Raw genomic sequence first — 23,935 nt, forward strand, 5'->3', positions numbered from 1 at the left:
TTGTTAGGAGATAAAGTGAACAGAGATAAAGGTACCAGTCAATCAGCTCCTAACTGCCATGTCACAGGCTGTTTGAAAAATAACAGGAGCTGATTGGCTAGTACCTTATCACTGTTCACTTTATCTCCTAACAAAGCTTAGTAAATAAACCCCTTAGTATGCTGCCCTGTCCATTATGATTGGAATACCTACACACCACAGCACCTATAATACTTTTCTTTTAAAGATGATCGTATCGTCTTTTGCAACCATAGAAAGTTTTATATTACATTTTTAATAGGGCATACCCAACATAATGAACAAGCAGCAACAACTACCAGTGAGAATAAAATGCTCTTTATCAATGTAATGTTCTTCATGAACGAAAGCTACAAACGTGTGGCTGGCATGGGGGGCGCGCTTAGCCTTGCACTCTGTCTGAGCCACAGGCCGCCTATCGTAAGGAGAATAAATGAGCAGCGGCAAGCCTGGCATTTCCAATCACAGCATCCATGATGCGATTCCCGGCCCCATTCATAGTGACTGCACAGTGATCAGTGCGCGCCCCCGTCCTGCTGCCCCTATGTACGCGCTGCGCGCCCCCGCCGCCGCTATGTCTCACAGACGCTACTACTACTATAGTCCGTCCCTGCTGCTGCTAGTCCGGGGAATGCTGCTTGGTCCATATTCCGGGTGCTGAGAGGGGGGATGGCGGCGGCACGCGTGGAATACATCACTCCTTGGTGGGTTTATTGGCTCCATAACATCCCGCACCTAGACTTGTCCCTGAGACCGACGAGCAGCGACTTTAACCCCACAGACTCTGGTTACAAGCAGGTCAGTGGGAAGTGGGGTTTGGTGTACAGGGCAGGATGTAAATGACTCATGAATGGCCGCTGTGGGTCGGCTAGTACCGCAGGATATGAGTGAGTGGACTTTGCCTGACTGATTCATGACAACGTTTTATACATGTATGTTGTGTGTCCCATTCAGTGTTTGCCAGATCTCTCCCTATTCCCTGCCCTGCGGTCCGTTCTGTTGTTGACTTTCTTTGTGCACCCCTAAAATCCTGCAGCTGTTCCCTTCATTACCCCCACACCCTACTCTGCACTTTCCTGTCTTAGCTGTGCACTCTCTGTTTCTTTGTTTCTCATCCCACTTGCAGATCTGTATATTTGTTTTTTTTCAGGCTGTTATCTAAATGTTACTCACCTGTACTGGTATCCTGTTACTAGCTTACACAGCCCCTAATTTGTTGCTCTATCACACTTTCTATGTCTAGTTAATGAGTCACAGGTGACAATTTAAATACAGTACATTGCCAGGAACACAAAACCACATGGACATCCTGCGGCTACATTGTGGGGTTTGCTTTTCTTTTTAGTACGCCTTAATATTTTTCATGTATTTTTGGGTTTGAAAATGTGTACATGATGTTTTGGGTACACACAAGGTAACATAAATCAAACAAACCGTGATATGAGCCAGAACAGCGTAACTGTCACTCCTGCATTATCTGCTTCATTGTTTCCAGACAGACAATATTTTTCAACTTTAAATAGTTAATCCTAATTTTAAACCATAACTTTTGTTTCCATAACCTTCAATGACAAACCGCTATAATTGTATGATTGTGTATTGTAATTACATTGTGCCAATGACTGTAATGGTGCATACACACGGGACGATCGTCAACGGTTATCGATATCGTTGAACGATCTCCCGGGTATGCTGGATGTTTGATATCGATCGTCCAGCACACCACCTACCCGCCAACGAGTGATCGCAGGTCCCTATAGTAACCTGGTCGATATCGATTAGGTTGGCCTGCATGCACGGGCGATGGACGATATCATTATCGTCCGTACGTGCCCGAGCATCTCAGGTCGTTTGGCACCGAAAAATTCACATTATAGTTCATATCGTCCATTTTAATCGTACCGTGTGTATGCACCATTATAGGTGCTGATTTAAGGTGCCTACACACTATGCGATGCGATCTCGTGTCCGATTTCCCTTGAACTCTTCCCGGCAGTCCTCGACACGATTTGGTCTTAAAAAGTGTCCAATGTGACAAACGATCTATAGTGCATCCTTAACTTTTTCCAGTGCATTGTGTGCGAGACTGGCAGATCTTGCCTGTAGCAGGCAAGATCTGAAGATGCGATGTACGACCAGCGGGTAGGTGCATCAGCATCGTGATCGTGAGTGGACACACGATTTGGACATATTTTACGCAATTTGACGTTCCCATGCATCGAAATCAGGCAAATCGTGTAAAATATCGCCTATCACCTCAGTGGGGCAGGGTCAAATATTTTCTGTGAAGTGTTGTGGAATATGTGTGCACTTTGTAAATAAATGGTAATAAATAAATGTCAGCTCATTGATTAAAGCTGCACACCCAGAGACGGAACAACATGATGTAACGATACATCGCGTGCGCTGTACACACTGTACGATCCGGGGTACGACGGCGCGATGTGACGTTCCGTGCTGTATGGTACAGCATGGCGTTCATTGCATTGTCCTATTTGCTATGCAGCACATCGAGTGGGATGATGCGATGATCAACCCTCGTGATCGCGCAATCGGGTTTACGCACTATACGATTTGAACGATATATCCTTCCAATCCACGTTGGAACGATCCAGCTTATAGTGTGTACCCATCTTAACACCCGTAGAGTGTCTCCTGAACTGTAATGCGGCCCATACACGGTGCGATTTTTTTTTTGGACGATTTCGATCAATCGTAATGATCAATCGTGCACATCGTGTGTTGATTCTGGGCCTGATTCAGACCCTAATAGAGCCAAAAGCACTCCAGGGCTTGCGGCAACGAGACCCTGCCACAAGGTCTTGTCGCAAGCCCGACCATCTTTTTGGCCGCTCGCTATGGCTGTGGGTGCTCACCCACAGCTATGCGAGCAGCCAGGAGGCCGCTCTAAAAAAAAAAGGACGGCCCTGATTCAGAGCGAGCGCTCTGTCAGAGCGTCCGGCTCTGAATCAGGGCCTTTGTGTGTTTACGATGCGCGTCCCTGCCGTCCTATAGCTGGATCGTAGATCTTACTGCAAAACCGTAAGATTGCGATCTATTGTGTACAATGTCATACACATGTATGCATCATATTGTATGATTGTAACGATCAATCGGACACCATTTGACCACATCGTATGGAGAATTTCAAGGGAAATCGTACAACACATCTTACGTCAGAAAATCGCACCGTGTATGGCTGGCATTATTACGTACTTCTAAGTGCTACAGATTATATAAAGGCTGCATTGTAGCATACAGCATTGTGTGGATGTATAGGAGACAAGTACTGGGAACTAGATTTTGCTCTCGGGGCACAGCGGCTGTTCTTGGCTGTATCTTGGCTTGTTGCCTGAGACAGTCCCTGTTGGTCCTTGTGCTACCCTGCGGCTTTTCATATCCATCACTGAGGATTTGCTAGCAATGTAGGACACAGAATTTTGAGCATCTCCTATTTCTATAGTAGCTTGTATACAACTAAACCCTGATACTGTGCCCAGTGCTGGAAATATTTGTCACCCATTAATATGTTTTGAATACAATATGCATTTTCTATCCAAAGGGGAAGCTGCTATTTTTCACTGGTTTTAAATAAAGGTTGAATTTTAGTACAGCACTTTAGAACATGCAAAATGTACTATAATTAGAACTGTGGTTTAATTTAAAAGTGGACATTAAAGTCAGGCTAATTGGATCCCACAAAAATTAACCCTAGTATGTATGTATGTGTATGTAGATGCGGTAGGGAACATAGGGCCCGATTCAGACCCGGTCGCAAGCGCCGAGCGCTCGCAACCGGGTCGATGGTGGCCCACAGCGCATGCGCACGAGTCTCGCACCAAAGGGGGCGAGCTGTCGATGTTGAGTGACAGCTCGCCCCCTTCGGGGGGGTGGCTGCCCAAACGGAGGCGTTCCCATATGAACGCCTGCTGTGTGGGGGCGATGTCAGTGGTAAGATTCCAGCTCTGTTAGAGCCGAAATCTCTCTGGGGCTTGCGGCCACGAGACCCTACCACAAGGGTCTCGTCTCAAGCCCGTGGTCGCGATGGTCTTGACCATCGCGACCATCAACCTGGCCGCTCGCTATAGCTGTGGGTGGTGACCCACAGCTATGCGAGCAGCCAGGAGGCCGCACAAAAAACCCCCCCAAAAAACGCACTGATTCAGAGTGTGCGCTATTATATAAATAACTGATAATAAATATATGGCATTCAAAGGGGTTTCCAAACTTTGGTTTATCGACTTGTCATGTGACTATATATATATATATATATATATATATATATATATATATATATATATATATATAATTATTTTTTTTTACAAATTTTTCTGTGTTGTTCAGTCTTGTGTTTACATCATCACTACAGCTCTATCATATATAAGAGCAACACGCCTAACAAAAAAAAATTGCAGAAGATAAAGCAATATATTTAGTGAAGGCTGTAGGTGGACATGTACAAGCTAACAAATTTGTGAACTGATTGTATACAACTACTTTATATGAATGCTGTGATCCCCTGAAATGAAGATTGGAGACTTCATCCCAGGAGATTTTTTTTAGATTGATAATGTGTTCTGTGGTTGAAACACAGATTAAACTTGCCTTTTCTGATTGGATAGGCATGGATCTACTCACAGCACGGTAGAACTAATCTGTCCAATGGGAAGCGGGTGATAGCTTTTGCTCTCTAGGTATGGAGAGCCTTGCTAGTCTTAAATATCCCTTGTAATGAAGTCTTAAGCAATTTTGGGGGGGGGGGGGTATATGTGAATTTCCCATTGACAGTAGGAGTAGCTGTGGAGCAATTCCCCACCTGACTGTGCCATGGGATTAATTCCCCTTTAATAGCACGGCATTTGAAGTAAACATCTCTCAGATAAGGGTAGAGCTCCAACACTTCTGTTACTGTGCATCACAAGTGCTTTGCTTTCTTCAAAAATAAATCATTCCAACTTATTGTTCTTGTGACAAAGACCGGTACTATGCTGGAAATCCTGGACACGTGGGCTATAGATTCACAAAATAAATAAATAAAAATACTTAAAAAAAACAAAAACTATATAAACGCAAAGAACAGTCAAGCTGCGTACACACTTGCCGATATTTTGACCGATATCGTTATCGTTCACACTATTGGCCAGTGTGTATGCGGTAAACGACTAACAGTGCGTGCTCCTGCTGGTTGTTTACGATATCCCCAGTCGGCTGTACATGCAGCCCGTTCTGGGGATATCGTAAGCGATGCCCTGCATGGCCTCCTTATCCCCCCCGCTTGCCGTCGTCCGTCACTGGTCGGCATTGGCAAATGTGTATACACTTGCCAATGTTGGCACCTCCGCCGATGCCGACATCGCCGCATCCACACATCATGTAGTTTGTATGTGGCATTAAATATTCATCCAAGTATTTTTTTGTTATAATGAAAAAGTTATATGAGCAGTTACCCTAGCATGCATTAGCACGCCAGAAAAATATTCAATTTTGGGAAATAATAAAAGCATAATTTTCAAAGTACATCTAAATCAATCTTCGCTTACACATAACCTCTAATAGTTTAAGCCAGAGGTTCCCAAACTCAGCCTGTATGGTCCAGGTTTTAAGGCTATCCATGCTTGAGTCCAGATGGTTAAATCAGATTGACTGAGGTACTAATTAAGGGCCTGATTCAGACCCACTCGCAAGCGGCTGTCTGCTCGCAAGTGGGTCGATGTTGTGCACTGCGCATGCGCACGACGGCGGGAGCTCCGTCGTGCGCATGCGCCAGACGCGACGAGCGAAGGACTTTCCTTCGCTCGTTGTGTCTGATCAAAGGGGGCGTGCTGTCGATGTTGATTGACAGCACGCCCCCTTTGGTGGGCGTGCCGGGGGTGTGCCTCCCTGACGGGGGCGTTCCCAAGGGAACGCCTACCGTCAGAAGCCGGCCCACTGACATCACTAGTGATGTCAGTGGGAGTGATTTTGACTCTGATAGAGCCAAAATCACTCCGTGCCTTGCGGTTGAAAAACTCAACCGCAGGCTCCGGCTCGCAGTGGCGATGGTCGCAATGGTCAAGACCATCGCGGCCATCAAACTGCACGCTCGTATAGGCTGTGGGTGGTGACCCACAGCTATACGAGCGTCCAGGAGGACGCTCCATAATTATGGAGGGCGGCCCTCATTCAGAGCGTGCGCTCTGCTCAGAGCGTACGGCTCTGAATGAGGGCCTAAGTCACCTCTGCTCAAGCATGGATATCCCTAAAATGTGGACTGTAATGACGGCGCTTGGGAACCTCTGGTTTAAGCCATAAAAGCATAACATAGCTTTGCAAATCGGCAACTGATTATTTTTATTGAAAGTAAATGTGTAATTACTGTGTGTTTTGGCTGTGACTGTAGGCGACAAGAATGTCATTTGCACACTGTTGTGTCCTTGAGTGGTCCTCTGTTCCGCCCATGCTCCGGTCTTCTAAGTAATTTGTCTGATAAATAATGCAGTTCTATCTGCAGTTAGGTCAATTACAGCAATAAATAGGCAGTCCCAGGGAACAATCAACAGGGGCGTATATCATCCAACTATACATACTAATAACTGGGATGTAGTCGGCATCCCAGCGTGCGGAATGCCGACAGTCTAATTACCGGTGCCGAAATCCTGACAGCGTCTGGATCCCGGCACCAGTATCCCGACCGCCGGTATCCAGAAGGAAAGTATCGGCAGTTAGGGGAGGGTTAGGTTTAGGGTGCGGGGGGGAGGAGGTTCGGTTTAGGTACTCTGGGGGAGGAGGTTAGGCTTTATGCACTGGGGGGGAGGGTTAGGGCAGGGGTTGGAGTTAGTGCTAGCATACTTACCTATGGGTTTATTCTGACTATTTGGATGCCGCTGTTGGTATTCTGACCAGCGGCATCCCGACCGCCAGCAATCCATACCCAAATAATGCTGGGTGTACACTGGCAGGCATACCGGCTGTTCAATTGAATGCCCGTTATAGTGTGTGTACCAGCGATATGCCTGTGAACAACTTCGTTCACAGACATATCATGTCGGCTGTGCTTGCACACCCAATGCCCAATATATCTGCATATATATATATATTGGTGCAGTGTGTACTGGCGGTAAGCCGATCGCCCATACATTTGCTGTATGGGCCGGCGGTGATTGACAGCTTAACTAGGTGGGCGCATGTAAATGCCCACCCAGCTGTGACTTCAGTCACTATGAATCCGGCAGTCTATATGCAGAACATATGTTCTGCACAGTCTGCAGATATATCTGCAGATCAGTTATGTGTGTACCCACCTTTAAAAAAGAGATTAATTGTCTTTCTTATGTAAAACTAGTAATTTGGGCCTGACATATGCTGAGTCAATAAAATCCCTCCCTCAGACTGCTGCGATACTTACCATGTGCCGGTCCTGCAAGGGACCACTCTCTCCCCCAGCCGCAAACTTGTCCTGTCTACACAGGGCCGGGTCGAACCGTGATGCCACCCCATAGCAGGCGCACTCCTCCCAGCCATTTCAGCAGGACAGTTCCATTTTTCGGGCACTGCCCCGCTGTTACACCTGTGGGACGAAGTGTCCCACGGGTGTAACAGCGGGGCAGTGCCTGAAAAATGGGACTGTCCTGCTGAAATGTCCCATGGGCGGTCGAGATGTTGGGCACCTCCACTGCCGCAGCGGTGCCATTCAGTGCAGGGAGAGAGCTGGGGGCAGCCCAGCTACTGACGTCAGGTTGGGGGCGAGCCCAGCACTACGTTAAATGGGAGGTGTGCCATACAGGCCATACAGGCACGCCCCCAAATAGTGTCATTTAGGGGGCATGGCCTATGGGAATTAGGCCACACACCCATTTTGGTCGTGCAAGAGAGATTAGGGGCGTCTGGGTCCCTCGCCACACAGGATGCAGCTCCTATTGGAGTCGTCCCTGTGTCTACATCACAACAATGAGTGCCATTGCACTCCCGGTGATCATTATATAGATGAAGATGAGTGTAAGACTAATGAAACATGGACTGATGAGCAGCTTTTGTGTATTAGTGACAAGAGGGGAATAAGTAGGTGGGAGGGTACTTTTTGTACGGGTTTGGTCCCTGCCCCAGTGGAGCTTACAATCTAAATTCCCTACCACATGCTCTCACACATACACACTAGGGTTAATTTTGTTGGGAGTCAATTAATCTACCTGTATATTTTTTGAGTGTGGGAGGAAGCAGGAGTACCCGGATGAAAACCCACGCAAGCACAGGGAGAATATACAAACTCCACACAGTTAGAGCCGTAGTGGCATTCGAACCCACGACCTTGCAGTTTAATCCAAATGTACAACCACTATGCCTCTAACAATGTAATAAATGTCTTAATTAAAATAAATGTGCTTTGACCTTTTAGGGACACCTAATTTTGGACCAGAAGATTGGTAAACTTCATTAGAAAAACAGCATAGTTATTTCCAAACCCTGATTAGTAATCACTGCTATTATATCAGCCACATATGGATGATGCTGCCACTTGGTGGCCATTCTGTTGGCTGCACAGGCAGGTGGCTCAGTACCTGGGTTACATGTGGTTGCGAGTGGACATGACCATTCACAGTCTCTCTCATTTTGGGACACACATGTAGTGCTATTGGGTCAATTAACTGATTGCTGTCCATATAACAATATTTGTCCACTTTACTGCGCTTAAGGATGAATGGGCCCATTGAACCATATGCACATGGAAAATGGGTAACTATGTTTTTAACACTTTTACCATACAGTCTGTTGTATTGTTGCACTGATGCTACCACGGCCTAAAATATTAAACACAACGTTACACTTTTGTAATGCAATAGTTATAACATGCCTGTAGGAAGTCATTTATTCTATTTTTTTAATTTTTAGTAGCATTTTAACAAAAGTAGCATGATAACAAAAACATTTATAAACATTAATGACAAAGGAGGAAACACAGTATAATAGTAAAATGAAAACCCTACACAAAAGTATGTCTTAATATACAGGAATCAATGTAAAGTACTCCCCCCACAATGTATAGCAAGGAGCATTCTATAAATAACATTATGGGGGCGATTTTAATTGTATTGGCTGCGATAATTAATGGGCACCCAGTGTTGCAATTCTATCGTTCTGGGCGCCCATTAATTATCGTAGATTTGACACCCTATTAGACTGTGTTTAGCCATGTAAAACTGATAAACCCGTCTAAAGTACTGGCAAGGGCGCCCAAACTTCGGTTAGGGAGCACTAATCACAGGTTTATCTCACATTTTGCTCGCACCCTCCTGAGGGTACAAGCAGAAATACCGATGGCACCAATTGAATTGACATGTCACGTGCCCTAAAAAAAATAGCCGCCTTATAAACAATTGAATTGCCACCTATTGAAAGAAAGAAGTATTATAAACATCAGAAGGTACACATAAGTAGGCATCCACATAAAGAGAAAATCAGTGTGGAACCACAAACATGAAATATGAGCATCAGCCAGACTCCCCTCCCCCATCACAAGCACAAATAGGTATAATTATGACACCTGTATCAACATGCACTTTAAGGTAACAACTAGTGGTTTCAAATATATTTTAAATATTAGACTGTGAAAGGCAGGTCCAAGTGTTCTATGTAAGTTCCCCATTTCTTATAAAATTGGGCAAGTGGCATTGTATGAAAATGTAGAAGTTGCAGCAAGAAAGTCTTAAGCTGGCCACACACTAGACCAACTTACATCCAACCATCCAACTAGTTAATTGGTTGGAATGAAAACCTGGTAAGGTATGAAAGCAAATGACAATCAGCAATTTGCTCCCAAACGCCGGAAAATGGACAAAAACTGTTGTTTGAACAAATTGTTTAGATCAAACATTTAACAAACTTTTCTGAACGACCATTTTCATCTGTTTTCTGGCATTTAGGAGCATATTGCTGATCATCATTTACTCCCATACCTTACCAGATTTTCATTCCAACCAATCAACTAGTTGGATGGTTGGATGAAAGTTGGTCTAGTGTGTGGCCAGCTTTAAGCTCCCCTACAAGGGGAAGGGTGGCTACTGTCCTCTGATGTAAAATTACTTTGTTGGCTGCAGTCATAATGATGGTTAACAAAGGAATGACCACCCGACTATTATGGCCCAGAGTTCACACACACAATTGCTAAGGGAGATTTTGTAAATTAAAAGGTTGAATATAACATTGATAAATTCCATCACTTTGTCCAAAAAAACCTAATTCATCTGCAACCATATGTAGTCTCTAACATATTAATGTCCTGTGTATAATTTTAACGTGAACCTCTTGTAACTTAGGAAAGGAGATGATACAGTATCTAATCATAATGATGGAGTAGGATGTCAGAGGAGGTGACAAATGGAACATCTGCTTGTCAATGAGCCACTGAGGTTTGACACACCTTAACATAGGCCACATTAATCCGTTCAGAATACAAATATCTAGTTTTGTAGGGGATGGAATGTAAATGTGAGAGTAAACTAGACAAAATACTAAGGGGATTCGCACGTGAGACCTGGCGTGGCAGAGCCAGCATAGTGTCTAAACTGAAGGAACATGAAACATTGACTGTCAGGGATGTGAAAACGCTGTCTAAGATCTTGAAAGGTAAAAGTAACCCCTCCTGTGTCACATATCTTGTACTTTACAAATGCCCTTCTCTCTCCACTGGAGAAAGACTGTAATGTCCAATCCAGGCAGAAAAGGTAGATTGCCCCAAATATGGATAAATTAAGTGTAGGTAGGTTTATCAGACAATTTTGAGTTAACTGCCAAACAGGTGCTATCAGTATCCCCAAAGATGGGGAATTAAAGACCTAAGGCAGTGTTTTCCAACCTCTGTTCTCCATGCACACTAAAGCTGGCCATACACCAGACTAATTTTCCTCCAACCATCCAACTAGTTGGTTGGTTGGAATTAAAATCCGATAATGTATGGGAGCAAATGGCAATCAACCATTTGCTCCCAAATGCCAGAAAACACGAAAAAAGGTTGTTCGGGCAAGTTGGATAAATCTATTTGATTTAAATAACTTGACTGAAAAACAGCTTTCGGACATATTCCAGTGTTTGGGCGCAAATGGCTGATTGTCATTTGCTCCCATACATTACCGGATTTTAATTCCAACAGCCAACCAACTAGTTGGATGGTTGGAGGAAAGTTGGTCTGGTGTATGGCCAGCTTTACAGTCCAGGGTCCTGATTCAGAGGCGCTCACTCTGAATCAGGGCGGATTTAAAAAAAAGAAAAATCCACCTCCAGGCCACTCGCTTAGCTGTGGGTGATCACCCACAGCTTGTGCGGGCGGCCTGGCAATGGTCACGATTATCGCGACCATCGGGCTTGCGACGAGACCCTTGTGGTAGGGTCTCGTCCACCGCAAGCCCCAATGAACTTCCTGCTCTAATAGAGCAGGAAGTTCACTGCTGACATCACGTGTGATGTCAGTAGGGCCACCCACAAACGGCAGGCATTCCTTCGGGAACGTCTCCGTTTGTGCAGCCACCCCCCCCCCCCCGACCCGCCTGCAAAACGGGACGAGCTGTCGATCAACATCGACAGCCGCCCCATTTTGCTGCGAGCCTCGAGCGAGTGAAATTCTCACTCGCTCCGCACACGCACTCGCACACAAGTCAAATAACTGAGGTACTAATTAAGACACCGGTTCTCAAGTATGGCTATCCTTAAAGCCTGGACTGTTAGCGTGCCTTGAGGACTGTGTTTGGGACCTCTGACCTAAGGGTATGCAGAAGAACTGCTAATGAATAAGGAGAAAACATTTCTGAATTAAGGGACTTCTGAGTAATGATCTCTCTATAGTATAGCCAGTCCAGAATGTAGTGGTGAAAATAAAAACCAGTATGATAAGATAGATGGGACTGCCAACCCACCTGTCTGGTGAAAGACAATTTAGCTTTAGCAATTCTTGTTTTTTTTATTATGTCAATGAAGTGTAGTTGAGACATATCGGACCTGGTTAGGAGAATGGGGAGAATTTGGATAAGGTACACTGTATGACAGTTTGGGGAAAATAACACTTTTAAGAAGAGCTATCCTGCCCAATAAGGGGAGAGAACACCAAGTTTCCAGAAATGTTTCCACCTGCTCAATCACTGTGGTAAAATAAAGTTGTATGATTGGTTTAGATTCCAGGGACGTTGAATGCCTAGATTTCTGAAATGAGAATGAGTTTGGTGAAATTGTTCCACTACAGAAAGAGGAGATGGAGGAGCAGAGCCTTATTAAGCTGTATAAGCTAAGCACAGATGTAGTTAGGAACACTTGGTATTTGGCGAAAGATCAACATTCTGACATGAGTCCACATACATCTTACCTCTGTGTGCGACTTGGTAGTGCCGAGCAAGTTTTCATGCAACTTTTTACCTTCAAATGCATCTTATTCGCAAAGTGATGAGAATAGGGCGCAAAAGCTGCTTCTGCTGTTTAAAATGATATGCGGCATGCTTATATTCTGTGTGCGATTGCTGGTGTATCTGCATGCAAAATACTACATTACAGTGTCAGCAATTTTAACCCTATGATAAATATGGTCCTGTGTCTTTAAATGCAAAAAGCAACAATAAATCTTATTCAGAGATGAACACACACCCGATGGATTACAGACAATGTTTGTCGATCTGAGCATGACCAGGATCTGTAATGTGCATGTGCAGATATTTTGTCTTCAGCGAAGATCGTAGTGCATTCTAAGCTGCTGCCTGAATGACATGCTGCTGCCATTTAGTGGTGTGGGAGGGGCAGTGACAACCAGCGTCCAGAAAAATGGAGGGGTATCTGCCCCGTTCTCTGGGCGTGTCGAGGCCAGTGGCTGCGTCCTTGGATGCAGCTTCGCCGGCCCCGGCAGCGTTAATTCACCGGACATCCTGAGTAACGTGAGGGTTAGGCTGGGTACACACCTGAACGATATTGACTCAATTTGGCGAAATCAGAATGACAAATCGGGCATATTGTGCTGGGTGTATGCCCGATTTGCACACTCCTGTGGTCGCATGCGGTATTGTGTGATTGGCCGGGCTGCACGGCCAATCACAAGATATCGCATGTGAGGCTGTACATATTAATGAAGGACGGAACAGTGATCATTCCGTCATTCTTTAAATCTTTTTAAATGTGTATTGGCAATCATGCGATGTCCAGGGTGAAGGCAAATCGCCCAGAACATCGGCACGATTGCCGGTCATTTAGGTGTGTACCCACCCTTACTCAGATTTCCGATGGTCAGAAGGTTGATCCGATGCTGTGCCTCCGGACAAAGCATTAGATCACAAAAGCCTGCAGTGGACGTCTTTTTACCAGAAGCGTCCATCTCTGCTTCAGGCCAGTCTTAGATAACTAAAAGTAGTGTGTCCGCGGGAGCTAATATAATTCACGTTTTTTTTTTTGGTAAATGGAATACATCAATTACAAATTAGTGAAATTGAAAGTGTCCCATTCAGCTCTTCATGTGTTAAAACAACAACTGGATTGTGAGGCTTTAAATCCTCATTGTTAAAAGCATTGCAGGAACAGTTAACATAACACAAGTAATGGCTGTCTAATGTGCAAACGGCCAGCTCAGCTCTGATAATGGACCCTAATGAGCTGAGCGAGAGAGACCTTGTACAATGAAATTAATATTTATCAGTTCTCTTGTCCATGAGATGAAGGCGATTCAGGACAGTGGTTAATGGGCTTTATGGGAGTTTGTATAATAGAAGTGGTTTTATGTTTCATTTGTATTTGCCTAAAGTGCTGATGAATGAACATTTCCTTATACATTCTATAGCATAAACAATTTTTGAAATATACGCTGTATTTTGACTTAATTTATGATAGAAAGAAACCAGTATTTATCATCTTCTGATATCACTGCCTTTGGTACGCAATTGAGGCGTGACATATTATTTCCTAATAGAACAGAAAAAAGAGCAGGTAATTTTGACTTAAAGGTTGTGTTTTTGTTTTTTATATAAATATATATTTTCTCATCAGCCATATGTTTGTCCCATGCATTATTGTATTTGTTACTGTTTTATTCTCCCGTTAAAGTTTTTTAGTAGAGTATTAAATGGGTTTATCATCCTCTGCTTATGCCATCCTTCATGCTTTCACCCTCCTAGGGCTCATTGTCTTCCTGAACTCTGTGAATACTACTAACATAGATTAATGTTTCTATCATATTACCACTTCCTTTCTTTCCTCCAAACTGCGTGTTCAGCTCTTGAATTATTTCCTGATAACTATTATTATATAACCTGTGCACCATTTCAGGAGCCTTCTATGATTCTTTTCTGTTTAATGTGCATTTTGGAAAGAGTGCTTCCAAATCTGTACACAGTACTTGAAGTGAGGCCTTGCCCATACCAATAAAATGACATAAGGTTAAACCTCTGGCTGTAGTGATAGTTCCAGCATATAGCTTTAAAAGGTTAGATTATAAAGTCAGATGAGTTCCATTATTCTGATTGTTGCTGCTTTATTATTATCTTTTTATTTGTTTGGTGTAGACATCAAAACAAATCAAGTAAAAAGCATAAATAAAATGTACAAGTGATCCATCGCATGATTACAAAGCATAAATACAAACTTTGCAGTAAAACCACAGGCACAGAGTACATAGGGAAAGGTAGGGCAATTCATAGTAAGTGGCAAGGGAATGATACTGTACCCCTCGCATGACTGAACAAACCATATCAGAATTGATGGAGGACACAAAAGACAAGGAGCACTTATCCCTCCCCGCCGTCACTCTGTTGCTGCTGGCATTGGCAAGTGTGTATGTAATTGCCGATGCCTGCACTCCCGCCGGATCCATCGCGAACAATGTTGCGCTGGGTACACATCATCTAATGTGTACCCAGCTTAAGTTTTGTGACAGGGTGGCTGGAGATGCAGGTAACGGAGGAGTGATTAAGGCTTTATATGTGAGGGTGAGGAGTTTGAACTGGATTCTTAAGGGTATATTTACTAATGTGCAGGTTTTTAGAAGTAAAGATGTTACCCACTTAATATTTTCTTCTAGAAGATAATAGATAGAATCTGATTGTTTGCTATGGGCAACATCTCCACTTCTGAAAACCCCGCACTTTAGTAAATATACCCCTAAGAAATAGTGAGTCAGTGAAGGAGGATGCAGAGAGGAAGCAGAAGCTGCATGGAGAAAGAGTGGAAGATAAGACAAGCAACAGCGTGAAGGATAGATTGGGTGGGTAGAGGCAACATTGAGGATGGCCAGGATAGAGAAGATTACAGTAATCAAAGTGGGAGATGTATAAGCGTTTCAGTGTCATCTGGAATGAGGAAGGGTCAAATCCTAGAGATGTTACCAAAGTGGAAGTGGAAGAACTAAGAGCTGGCCCAAATATGGGGAGTGAAGAAGAGAGCAAATCCGAGGATGACACTGAGGCAGCGACCATGTGGGACAGAAGGGACAGTGATGTTATCGACGGGAGGAGGTATAGGTACCCTGGAAGAGAAGAAAATAATGCTTTCAGGTAGTGTGAGAGAGCGAGATCCTCCCCTACTTTGAAGAGCGCTGCTGTGAGGTATACAGAGGCAACTCATGTAGGGGAGATAAAGTGGAGAAGTTGCCTAAAACAACCAATCGGCTTCATTAATGTAATTTATCATTGATCTCCTGTATCCACTACATTCGTTGCAATGACCATTAGAAGTTTATTGGTTGCTTTGGGCAATTTCTCCACCTAACCTCTCTCCATGGCTTGATACATCTAGTGTGAATGAAGCTGCTGTGAAGCACAAAGAGACAGCTCATATGATGAAGAGAGCTGCTGTGGGGTACTCGGAGACAGAGGAGAGGGGTGGGGGGTACTGATTATCCAGGCATGGGATTGTCAGAAGGGCCCGGTTTGGGTCTGGGTCAGCTGCTGATGGGGGCAAATGACCCCCTTTGTGGCATATGACTCATTGAGCTCTCGAATGGCCCTGCGCAGAGAATATATAATATTGTTCCCTACTACTATTATTGCGTCCAGCCAGGGCCGGTGCTACCATTAGGCAGCTTTAGGCGGCTGCCTAGGGGCGCCGGCCACTGGAGGGTGCTGCTGAGTCCACAAACGAAGGATGTCTCTTTCAGTCCCTGCCGGGACTACTGATGACCAAGGCTGATGCAGGTGTGTGTAGGTAGTGGGGGTTGTGTGTGTGTGTGTGTGTTTTTTTTAATGAGTCCAGACAGGCTTAGTGTGTGTGGTAGTGGTTTTATTGTGTGCTGACAGGGTTAGTGTATGTGTGGGTTTAATGAGTTGCTGACATATATTGGGGCATGGATGCGTGGCATAATGTATTGGGGCACTGTTGTATGGCATATAAATAATTTGGGGCACATGTGTAGTATATAGATTAGGCCATGTGGCATATAATACATTTGGTGTACAGCTGTGTGACATATTATGTATTGGAGGTATTGATGTGTGGCATAATTATGAATTGGGGATACAGCTGTGGCATATAATGAATTTGTGGCACAGATGTACATATGGCATATTATGAATTGTGGCAGTGTTATGAGACACAGTATGATTTTTATGCTCTGCTGTGTGGCATATTAGTTGGGCATATATTATGAATTTGAGACACTGCTGTGTGGCGTATTATAAACTGGGGTCACTAGTGTGTGGCATAGTATGAATTGGAGGGAACAGGGGTGGTGGATGAAATGTTGCCTAGGGCGCCCATACACCTAGTACCGGCCTTGCGTCCAGCTACTAGTATTATGCTGGATTTTTCCACTACTTTACTATACTTCTTTCCTACTTTCAAGGCCACCAAGAGGAATCAGGAAACGGCACACAGAGCCTAGGAAGGGTTTCATAGCATGTACCGTGCAGTCGTTTTGCATTAACATGCTGATAATACACTGAACTTGTGAACTCCTTTGATGTCAGCCTTCTGCTTTTTAGTAGCACCAATCATTTCACAGGCAACATCCTCCATTCTTTCCTAGAAGCCACATTTTGGGATTAATGACAGACCACACAGTTAATACCCGTGCAGGTGCTGAGAAGCAGAGTTCACTCAGGGAATGTACTGTAGGTGAAATGGATCATTATTTAGAAACGTTCTTCAGTGCATAGGTCAGTTTCCCAGCAGAGGTGATGAATTAATAATGCAAGTGCAGTTTAGAACTTTCATGTCTATCCTTTTATAAAAGATATACCAGGATTATACGGCTACAGATTTATGCCATATATATGTATGAAGTTTAAAAGTAAACTTTGACATATATAAACAATACATTGTTGAATTATCTTATATTACAGAACATACAAATTGTTATATCCATTGTATTTCCTTCCTACTTTGAATTATCCAGACAATGATGGCTGTAACGTTCAATCCTCAAAGGGCCATATTTTGGGAATGGGCACAAGAAACAAGAATAATACCCATTAGGAAACCTATTCGTTATGTGAGGAAGGAAGTGTCAATTAAAGAAAAAATAATGATGTGCCAGTTTTAAAGTGGTGGCGTATGTGAAAACTAGATTCCTATATGCCAGGTCACCTCAGCCTGCCCCACACCTTCGTACCTCGCACCTTGACACCACCCTCCTGTATAGCGCAGATTCAACTTCAAAAACATCAGAGGAAGTATTATATGTTGTAGCAGTCCTCCGTTAACTTTATGCTTGTCAGGGCAGCTTGTATTGTGGTGTTTTTGTATGTAGGAAATAAATGTGCTCTCCAGATTTATAGGAACATATTTCAGTCTGAAGAGCAGAACATGCCCCTAACAGGAAAAACACTATATTTCTTTTATTGTGACAGGAAGAGGAGGTCAGCAGATTTATAATTGGTTAAACAGCAAGTAGGAAATTATAACGGAACACATACTTGGTGAATATTTAGTACTATATTCTAGAGAGACAGAGCTGACTTTGCTGACATGTCAGATGGCTGTTTCAGGGATTGCATGTGGGCCCATACCCCATAATGTGGGGACTCAATGATTTAAAAAAAAAAAAAAAAAATTACCTTTCATACTGTGCACTTTTACTATCACTTAAGGTAGTGTCCCTGATTTTCATATATGTGGGCTGTACAGAATCACTTATAGTTCAACTTCTGTATGCTGAATTCAAATCTCAATATCTGGGAGTGTTTAATAAACGTATACAGTGGTGTAAATAATTTTGGCCCCTTGTGATATTCTTCTAATTTTGCTAATTTGTCACACTTGTTTCAGATCTTTATAAATGGGAATATAAAACAAAAACAACCAAGTAAACAAAAATGCAGTTTTTTAAATCATTTAATTTATTGAAGGAAAAAAGTTATCCAACACCAACTGGCCCTGTGTGAAATAGTAATTGTCCCCTTAAGACCCCCATACATCAGAGATTGATTGCAGCAATCGTGCAATTTGCAATCGATTGTGTATAAAAATCTTTCCCTTTTTCAATCGATTGCAGAATTGCCACAGACTGAAGACATGCCCCTTTTCTTGTGGCAATGCCCCTTTCTACGCACGTACAAGAGTGCCCTTTCTAAGGTACAGCCCCTCCCCCGCCGGACCTAGAATGAACACTATTACACACAGTATGATTGGCATCTTGCAGGTATTTGGGTAGGTGATGGGGAGTGTTGTTGAGTATGGACAGGGCCGAAACTAGTGTTTTTGGCATCCGGGGCAAGACAGTAATTGGCGCCCCCCTCCCCCTGGTAATGCCCCCATAGTAATGCCCCTTCAGTAGTGCACCTATAGTAATGCCCCCTGAGGTAATGCCCCTGTACTAGTGGCCATATGGTAATGTTCCCATAGTAGTGCCCCAGTAGTCCCCATATAGTAATGCCCTCTAGTAATGCCCCTGTAGTGCCCTTGTAGTAATACCCCTAGTAATGCCCCGGTAGTGCCCAAATAGTAATGCCCCTGTAGTGCCCATGTAATAATACCCCTAGTAATGCCCCTGTAGTGCCCATTTAGTAATGCCCCTGTAGTGCCCATTTAGTAATGCCCCTGTAGTGCCCATTTAGTAATGCCCCTGTAGTGCCCATTTAGTAATGCCCCTGTAGTGCCCATTTAGTAATGCCCCTGTAGAGCCCCCTGGCAATTCCCCTGTAGAGCCCCCTGGCAATTCCCCTGTAGAGCCCCCTGGCAATTCCCCTGTAGAGCCCCCTGGCAATTCCCCTGTAGAGCCCCCTGGCAATTCCCCTGTAGAGCCCCCTGATAATGCCCCTGTAGTGCTCCCTGGTAATGCCCCCGTAGTGCCGCTTACACCCGCCCGGCTGCTCCTCAGAACTATGGGAGAGACGTCATTACGTCTCTCCCATAGTGCCTGTGGGGAGAGCCGGAAGCTGGAGTTCAGGAGAGAACTCCAGCCTACGGCTAGCGCGGCGCTGCAGAGAAGAGCCGGGCGCCCGCTGGTAATAAAATCTCAGCGGGCGCCCGCCTTAGAGTCTCCCTGCGGCGCCGGGCTGGAGGTCACTGATGCTGGGTGCAGTGGTGCACGAGCACCTCCAGCCCCACCTAGTTGCGGCCCTGGTATGGAGGCGTGTTGCCGCCATTTTGAGGACGTGATGAAGCCAACGATTGCGTCTTCCGAAGCAAATTCACTGGAATCTCCAGCTTACTTAGGGTTGCTCAGATGTCCAATGGTCCACAAAATGTAGATCCGATGCTTCATCTTCAGACACATGCCATGGATTGAGAAGCCAGTGGTGGGCATCTCATTTCAAAAGACAGCACCTGCAGCATTTGCATTGATTCGCAGAACTGCTGCTACCAAAGACGCAGCATGGATCCCTCTTGCATCCACCTCTGAATCACCTCCAAGGTCTCAACAAGCAGCACAGTATGCCACTAGCAAAAGAAATTCCAGAAGAGATGAGAAAGTTATTGAAATATATCAGTCTGGAAAGTGCTACAAAGCCATTTCTAATGCTTAGAGACTCCAGCAAACCACAGTAAGAGCTATTGTCTCCAAATGTTGTGGTGAATCTTCCTAGGAGTGGCCAGCCTACCAAAATTCCTCCAAGAGTGCATCAATGACTCATCCAGGAAGTCACAAAAGAACCCAGACAAGCATCTACAGGCCTTACTCGCCTAAAGTTAATGTCAATGTTCATGATTCCACCATAAGAAAGAGACTGGGCAAAAATGCTATTCATGGTAGAGTTGCAAGGCGAAAACAACTGCTTCCCAAGAGGAACATAAAGGTTTGTCTCACATTTGCCAAAAACCACATTGACAACCTCTAAGCCTTTTGCATACCTTCCAACCATCCCGTGTTTATTAGGACAGTCCCACTTTTCGCCTCAACCATGGGCCGCAGTGTCCCGCAGTCAGGAGGTCGATGTTATCGCCTGGTGAAAGTGAATGGATGTCGCGAGCATGCGCGCGGCGGACATTCAGTGGAGGGAGGAGTTTGGGAACATCATACCAACAGTCAAAAATGGTGGGGGTGCTTTGCTGCTTCAGGACTTGGGCGACTTGCCATAATTGATAGAATCATGAATTCTTCTCTCTACCAGAAAATTTTGACTGAGGATGTCCAGTCATCAGTCCGTAATCTGAAGCTCATGCACAATGTAGTTATGCTGCAAGTCAATGATCCAAAGCACTGGAGCAAGATCACCTTTGAATTGCTCTAAAATAAATAAAATTAAGCTTTTGTAGTGGTCTAGTCAAAGTCCTGACTTGAATCCAATTTAGATGCTGTAGCAGAACTTTAAACAGGCAATTCATGCTGTCAAACCTTCCAGTGCTATTCTGCAAGGACGAGTGGGCCAGAATAACTCCACAAAGGTCTTCCATTGGTGTGTTTGGTTTTAGTTGTTGCTTCTTAAGGTGCAACAAGCAGTTATTAAGTTTAGAAGGGCAATTTGTTTTTTTTTCAAATAGGTACTATAGGTCTTGGATAACTGTTTTTCTGCATTTTGTGTGTACTCGGGTTGTCTTTGTCATATATTCAATTTTGTTTGAAGGTCTGAAACAAATGTGACAAACAAACAAAAATACAAGAAATCAGGAAGAGGGCAAAAACATTTTCACGCCACTGTCCTTTGAACACGTGTACAGTATGACTTGTTATATCTAAATCTAATATGTGATGGGTATAGATTTGGTTGCTCTGTAGCAAAGCTTTTCAGGAAGTTGTTTTTACAGCCTGGCAATTATGGTAGTGGGATTTTGTGAAAACACCTGACACATTTTAGGGCTCACACAGCACAAGTGGGATTTGTACTCTGATATGGCAATCATTTTTACCACACAGCAGTGTTCAGAGTGCATATTATTTTGCAACCCAATGCATCAGATCAGCTTACCTGGCCTATTGATTAATTATTGGTATATATATATATATATATAATATATATATATAATATATAATGTGTGTGTGTGGATGTATTTTAGAGGCTGCAAATATTCACTGCCAGATAATACATTACTGTTTATTCATTACTGAATATTTACAATGAAAATACTTATTTTAAAACTCAATGTACATAGCAACATTTCATACGTGTAAATGATTAATGCATTTATGTAGGTGATCTATTGGTAAAGGTTAATAATAAATATTATTTAGCTATGATCTACATATATATTACAATCTGCAATTTTGCTGACAAAAAGCGGACATGATGACTATGCCTCTCAAATTTGGTTGTACTCAGCGATTTACAGGCACAGGTTGGTCATTAAAACTGAAGGGATCCGCAGGTGGAGAACTACTCCACACACCACTCTCTCCCATCTTTGACTAAATAGCCGTGTGAGTGCGTTCACACTTTGCCAATCTCCACTGCTCTTCTGGCCTATATACTAGAGCGAGGCCTGTCGTGGAGTATTGCATGAATATAACAGTGGTCACGCGTAGTTAAGGTTATATTTCTCCTGGCCTACTGCATAACAAGGGCAGCAATGGAGACTGTTAAGGAAGGGCGGATTTACAACAAAAGGCTTAATTAGGTTAACTGGTCCTTTTAGCCTTGAAAAAGCAGTGGCTGCTGATTAATAGACTTCTGGGTTATCTCCCAAAATTATAGCCCAGCGTAATATGCATTGCTGCTAAAAATAAAAGACTTACAGACCTATGTCATTGATTAATACTATGGGACAGAGGGCCTGATTCCGACCCGCTCGCAAGTGGGTCGATGGTGCCCTAGTGCGCATGCGCACGACGGAGGGAGCTCCGTCATGCGCGAGACACGCATAGCGACAGCCAAGCTGTCGCTATGGGTCTCGCACCAAAGGGGGCGTGCTGTCGATGGTGATTGACAGCACGCCCCCTTTGGTGGGCGTGCCGGGGGTGTTGCTGCCCAGACGGAGGCATTCCCATGGGAACGCCTACCGTCTGGGGCCGGCCCCACTGACATCACTAGTGATGTCAGTGGGAGTGCTTTTGGCTCTGATAGAGCCAAAAGCACTCCTGGGCTTGCGGCAGCGAGACCCTACCGCAGGGTCTCGTAGCAAGCCCGATGGTCAAGACCATCGTGACCATCTTTTTGGCCGCTCGCTTAAGCTGTGGGTGGTCACCCACAGCTATGCGAGCGGCCAGGAGGCCGCTCCATTTTTAGGTAGGAGTGCCCTGAATCAGAGCGTACGGCTCTGAATCATGCCCAGAATTTCACAGAAATATTGCAGCATGTGATAAACAACTTTGGAATAATGGGCCTGATTCAGAGCCGGACACAATTAGCGCTCGCTTGTCCAGAAAATAGGGGTGGCTATTCAAATCAACCGTTCGCTGTTTGCGGTCTGTTTACGCCTCTAGGTCTTAAACGAGCGAACAAAACTTGCGGATGTTTTTTGGGAAACTACGCCCCCTGGCCGCTCGCATCCTACGTCATGTCCGCTATTTATTAGATTAATCGAGTACATCGACCAGGGTATGAGCTGCTCGCTATGCTTGTGGTTGGTTTTTGCTACCACAATTTTGCAAGCAGTTCTGGCTCTAAAATAACCCAGTGACGTGGTCAATGATGCTGCTGTTTTAAATATGCACACCCATAAACCCCCGTTTTTGACCTTTAAGCACGCCTGCGATCGGATCTCCACTCCCCGTTTTCAAGCACCTTCCCCTGTTACCACCCACATACGCCTCATCCTGTCACTCAAATTAGCAGGCATTCGCTATTTTGCGAGCACATGAATTTCGGCCGCACTGACTGGTTCGCGCATGCGTATAGCGATCCGTACGCATGCGCAGTTGGGCAAACATCGCTCGGAGCGAACGAGCTGCCGCTTACGAGTGGCTCTTAATCAGGCCCAATGTCCCTTACTAAATTTATTCTGAAATCGGCAAGACAGTCCAATTAATGTTTTCTACAGAACATCAAAAGATATTTTTTTCTCAGGACTTTAATTTTATGGTACGCAAAAGATTAGGATGATCGGGCGTCATCCTGCCCTTCGCAGCTCATTTATACTTGGTATTGCATTTTCAACCAATTTAATTACATCTTTCAAACACTGTAGGAGTAACCTTGTGATATGCGTCATCACAGGGGCAGCATCTGGTAAAGGAATCCCGGATGGGCTAATGCACAGAGGAGTATGGGTGTATATGTTTTAACAATTTATACTGGATCTCACAGGCCATAGGGTCGTAATGGCCGCCACATTTTTCCTCTTGAGGTTGATAGCCTTTGGGTGGATTTGCGGTTGAGCAGAGTCATGTTGTCTTTTTGTGCCATTATCCCTTCCTCATCTGGACACAGCACATGCATTAACCTGCGTCCAGCATGGGACCCACAGTGTGGTCTTGCTATTATAGAGGACACCAGTCTGCGTTACCTGTTTTGTTGATAATGCCCCTGTAGTGCCCCCTGATAATGCCCCTGTAGTGCTCCCTGGTAATGCCCCCGTAGTGCCGCTTACACCCGCCCGGCTGCTCCTCAGAACTATGGGAGAGACGTCATTACGTCTCTCCCATAGTGCCTGTGGGGAGAGCCGGAAGCTGGAG

The 23,935-nt window shown here is 44.5% G+C and overlaps 1 protein-coding gene across 1 annotated transcript in view; it reads left to right on the forward strand.

Moving 5' to 3' along the window:
* Positions 1 to 483: 483 nt before the first annotated feature.
* The window catches only part of TTYH2 (tweety family member 2), a 135,807-nt gene continuing 112,355 nt past the window's right edge, over positions 484 to 23,935 (forward strand). Inside the window, exon 1 of the mRNA XM_088474603.1 lies at positions 484 to 816. Within this exon, the coding sequence (XP_088330729.1) occupies positions 688 to 816 (129 nt within the window). The 5' untranslated portion in view covers positions 484 to 687. The remainder of the gene's footprint in view (positions 817 to 23,935) is intronic.

This window comes from Taudactylus pleione, unplaced genomic scaffold, assembly GCF_031769625.1.
Source record: "Taudactylus pleione unplaced genomic scaffold, aTauple2 ptg000016l, whole genome shotgun sequence".
In the NCBI taxonomy this organism is placed as follows: domain Eukaryota; kingdom Metazoa; phylum Chordata; class Amphibia; order Anura; family Myobatrachidae; genus Taudactylus; species Taudactylus pleione.